At 53.2% G+C, this 4,801-nt stretch overlaps 1 protein-coding gene across 1 annotated transcript in view; it reads left to right on the plus strand.

Moving 5' to 3' along the window:
* WWC1 (WW and C2 domain containing 1) overlaps positions 1–4,801 on the plus strand; it is a 146,355-nt gene that overhangs the window by 98,018 nt on the left and 43,536 nt on the right. Inside the window, exon 9 of the mRNA XM_012655765.1 lies at positions 835–1,077. Within this exon, the coding sequence (XP_012511219.1) occupies positions 835–1,077 (243 nt within the window). The remainder of the gene's footprint in view (positions 1–834; positions 1,078–4,801) is intronic.

The raw sequence follows: 4,801 nt of genomic DNA on the forward strand, positions 1-4,801 counted from the left end.
CGCCCGGCCCCAAAATGATTTCTTAAGAAATGGTCACTTCCATCAAGAAGGCCACAGTCAGGACTCCAACTGCAGGGCTCTGACCCCAAATCTACAGGTGTGTACGTAGCACTGCCACCTCTCTCTGAATTGAGAACACGTGGTCAGTAATTGCAGTCCTAGTGGTCCAGGACTGCCACTGACTCAGTACCTATTATGTGCTGGACACCATGAATATATTATTGCTGATTTTCACAACCATTCTGATGGATAAGTAATTGTTTTTCTTAGCTTCAAGGCCCCTGGAGTTTGCCCAATGTTACACGCTTAGTAAGTGGTCACACCAGTAATAATAACAGCAGCAACAGAAATATTTATTGGGGGCTTACTATGTGCCAAATACTGTGCTTTGAGGGTTTATAAATTATGTCATAAAACCTTTGGCCACAACCCCATGGGGAAGGAAGTTCTGTTATTCCCTTCAGAGAGATGAGTGACTTGCCCAGAGTCACACAGCTGGTGGTAAGAGGTTATTGCCTGCTAATGAATCCAGGTCCCGTTGAACCAGGGCTTGGTGTCTCTCAGGACAAGGACATTGCCTCGCTCATGTCTGTGCCCCATCCCTGCAGAGCCTCCTTCAGTGTTGGTACATGGTGGGCACCCACATGTGTTTGTTTAGATAAAAACAGGTTCCTTGCTACTGACATGCTGACCAAAAAGAAGACAATAGCTGTCACAGGTTGCTCTGAGGCTGTCGTGGTTCCTCGGACCTTATGACCCTGAACACGAATTCTGCTTCCCTGTTCCCGCAATGCCTCTGGGCGTGCCAGTCATGCCTGCCTTCTTGGCCCCCAGGATCGCCAACCTGAAGATCCAGCTGGCCAAGCTCGACAGTGAGGCCTGGCCTGGAGTTCTGGACTCGGAGAGGGACCGGCTGATCCTCATCAACGAGAAGGAGGAGCTGCTGAAGGAGATGCGGTTCATCAGCCCCCGCAAGTGGACCCAGGAGGAGGTGGAGCAGCTGGAGGTGGCCCGGAAGCGGCTGGAGAAGGACCTGCAGGCAGCCCGGGACACCCAGAGCAAGGCGCTGACAGAGAGGTGGGGCTGGGGCAATTGTTTTCCAACTTTGTGACAGTGACCTAATACTAGGTGCCCCAAACAGTGCATAGTCTTTACATCTGATGTCTTCTCTCGCCTTTCTTTTCACACTGTTCTTTTTGTGCCCACCAAATCGATTTCACTATGTGCTAAGGGGCCGCAGTTTGCAGTTTGCAAAACACCGGTGTGGATGGGGGTTGCAAACTGGCATGCTGATGGGGCCAAGCAGGTCATGGAAATGCTAGACACCCACCTGGAGGTGGACCGTGTCAGACTGGAGTGCACAGACCCCACCGGACTAAAGCAAGGAGCAGCCTTCCTGCTCCAACAAATGGAGTGCAGGCCCTGGGCTGCCAGAGGTCCCTGTATTTCAAGCAAAAGAAGTGTTTGGATCTTAAATTTTTAAATATTGGCATCTAATCAAAATTTAAAAAAAAAATACTGTGAGTCAGTTTCCTCTGTGGACTTGATAAAACCTAAAAGCTGCTGGTTCACATTCTCTGGTCCAGACCTCATAACAGACTTTGTCCTTATTGCCTTTGGTGGTCCACCAGCCTGCACACCCACACTGCACAGAATGCAGCTGTGACCACAGGGGGTGCCACCACCCCAGGTGCTTATTCGTTTACTTAACAGACGTTTTGTTGCACAATTTGTGTGTACGATGCCATTTGAGGGATTCAGAATTTATAAGACATGGTCCCTGGCCCCATGACTTTTAAATCAATGCTTTCTGGTTATTTTTTTTTTTCTTTTTCTCTCTTTCTCCCTTTTTTTTCTCCCCACAACAGACTTTATTCAGCAAGGTCCTTGCCCTTAAGGAGCTTAGAATTAAAGTTAGTCATTTTCAAATGTTTGTGTGTGTGTTTGGGGTCAGGAATGAGCAAGGGAATACCTTTGTTTGATGAAATCAGAGGCAGAAGCCCAGTTTATAGAACTGGTGAATGTGCCTGTGCCTCAGTTGAAGCAGCCCAGGAGTCCTAGGCTCCTATATGCGCGTCTGTGTCACCCCATGGTGGGCCTTGAGGCAGCCTTCGCACTCTAAGGCTCCAGCGTGGTACAGCCCAGCGGTTGAGTAAGGCCCTCTTGCACATGGCCTGGTGCTCAAGTTGGGCAGCCTCTGTGTGGCCTCTCATGGCTTCAAAGACTCCCTTGACTGGTCAGTGGTGGGAATCTCTCCCCACCAACCACTTTATCAGAATTCCTACAGTGGGTGTCTACAGTGTATCCATTTCCTCTTCTCCATCCTCCACTGGCAGGAACAGTGATTAGCCCTGACCCACCACCAGGTAGGCGGGAGAAGGAAGAAAAGGATAAAGCTTGAATAATTGGCGTTTTGCAGCCCTTGGAGGCACCTGTTAGAAGTCACCTGTAGCACCAAGATTCTCTGTCCTGCTTTCCCTGGGATTGATGTTATTTGAGAACCTGCTATTTGTCATTTTGCTTAAAGTAACGGTTTCCAAGAACCTGTTGATGATGTTAATTATTTGCTACAATTACGTTGAATACCTATACAGTCTGAAGGCAGGCCATTGGGCCACACTGTGAATTGAGGCTCTTCCCTGCTATAAAAATCTTGCCTTCCTGAAAGTAGGATTGGAAGTTCTCTTAGGGACCCCTAAAACATGTGAAAGCTAGCATCATGTGCCAGACTCTATAACCTATATCATCTCATTTAAACCTAGTAACCCTGAGGCTAATCCCCATTTTACAGATGAGGAAACTGAGGCTCGTCTGACATCATTGAGTGGCAGAGCTGGGATTAGAACCCCCCCAGGCTTGCTGGCTCCAGAGCCCATGCTCACTTCAGGCTGGTGCCCACGCAGGCAGCTTTTATTATTGCCTTTAACCCCATCTTTCAAAGGTCTGATGGCTCCCCTGGAGCAGTGAGTTCACACAGCCAGTCCACGGAGGCCAGAGTCTCCCCTCCGCCACGGGGGCTGCACAGGCAACTCGAGGCCCCCAAGGGCAGGGTCCTCTGGGCAAGTGCAGTAGCAGGGCAGCCAGGTACACATGGGCAGGAAGCCGTGTGGACCCCAAAAGGAGTCTGAGGAGGGAGCCCACAGAAACAGGGATGGGGGTACCATGCTGATGGCTGGAGCCTCCCACGGTAGGGAGAGGGGAGCCCAGGCCAGCTGTCAGCGTCCCATCTGCAGTGTTCCCTTAAAGCTCCACCTCTGCCCATCTGTGCTCATCCCTCCGGCTGCGGTGTCCTCTTCCCTTCCCTCTAGGTTTCTTTGTCTCGTGTGTGCGTGCGCGGGTGTGCGTGTGTATTTTTATTTTTAGTGTCTGTTTCTCTCCCCTGCCTTTTCTCTCTCTCTCAAAATGGGATTATTATGCTCCTCACCTTCACACAACGGCCCCTGCTATTCAAGGTGCCTTTGAGGACAGGAATAGACACAACCAGGAAAGGCAGCCCGCAGGCCCTGCCAAACCCCGATCACAAGCCAGTCAGAATCGCAGCATCCTAACAAACCTCGTCCTACCCTCTGCCTCCCCCACCCCATTCCCGAGGGCCCCCCACTCCCAGAGCTGGTGTGCAGTCATGCGGGGTGCTTGCTAGCGTGTGGGCTCTCTGGCCCCAGCCCAGGGACCAATTCTTCGGCCTGAGCTGCAGCCCAGGCTCTTGCATTTTTAACCAGCACCCCAGGTGCTGAGCTACAGCTCGTGGGGATCCCAGCCCCACCTTCTGGCCCCTCTGCTGCCTCCACGCTTGATGTGTCCTTAGCCTCCCAGCAGGTGCCAGGCACCACACACACGCCATCTGGCCGGCTAAGCCCAGCACCGCTGGGGGGTGGCCTCGGCACCTGCGTGTCGCTGCCAGTGGCCAGCCCCTCCCCATGCTCGGGAAGTAGGGCCGCCCAACTCCAGTTCCCCCAGCATCCCGTTGGAGCCCCACCGGGGACCTGCTTTCACTCCCAGAGCACACCTCTGTGGCTTCTGTCCCACGGGGAAGAGGAAAACAAAGGTAGAAACAGCGAGCCCTGCTGCTCCTCGACCCCAGACCTCACACCCTGTCTGGGCTTTGCTTTTACCCAGGGTCAGAGAGTCCACAGCTTTGTCCGTGCCACTGGGAGTCAAGGATTTTGTTCACTGCGGGCTCCATCTGCCAGCCTGCTGCCTGCCCACCCTCCCCCCCGGCCTCAGGGAAAACTCTGGAAGAACAGGGCCGGGGATTGAGCTGGCCAAGAGCCATGCCCAGGCGGCTCTGCTTGCTGCTCCAGGTGTCGGTTCTGTCATGTCACAGGTGCAGTCGCCCAGTCGTGACCCCGCCCATCGCTCAACACGTTTCAACTGTATCTAGAGCAAGCTCTGGGTGTGTGTTGGTAGAGGGACGGCGTGGCTTGATTCGCTATGGAAACAAACCCCTTCGTCCGGGCCCCAGGCTGGGTTAGCCGTGCCCTGGGTGCACTCCCCAGTCCAGGGAGCGGGGCGTTGGTCAGTCCCTCTCCAACAGGATGGCATGAGGGGGCAAGGAGCCAGCAGTTGAACACATCTGTCCGTGGGAGATCCAACGTGCAGGTATTTCAGCAGAGCTCGTGAACTCTACCTGCTTCCTCTGGGAAAAACATTGGACATTCTGCAAATATTGAGCACGTCCGTGTGGTACTAGGGGGGCAAGACTCGGCCTCTGCCTCCTTGCAGTTCCCAGCTGGTGCAGCGGCTCCGAAACCTTAGTGTACTGAAAAATCACCTGGAAGGCTTAATGAAAAGGCAGATTCCC

This window comes from Propithecus coquereli, unplaced genomic scaffold (genome assembly GCF_000956105.1).
Source record: "Propithecus coquereli isolate 6110/MARCELLA unplaced genomic scaffold, Pcoq_1.0 Scaffold483, whole genome shotgun sequence".
NCBI classification, from domain to species: Eukaryota; Metazoa; Chordata; class Mammalia; order Primates; family Indriidae; genus Propithecus; species Propithecus coquereli.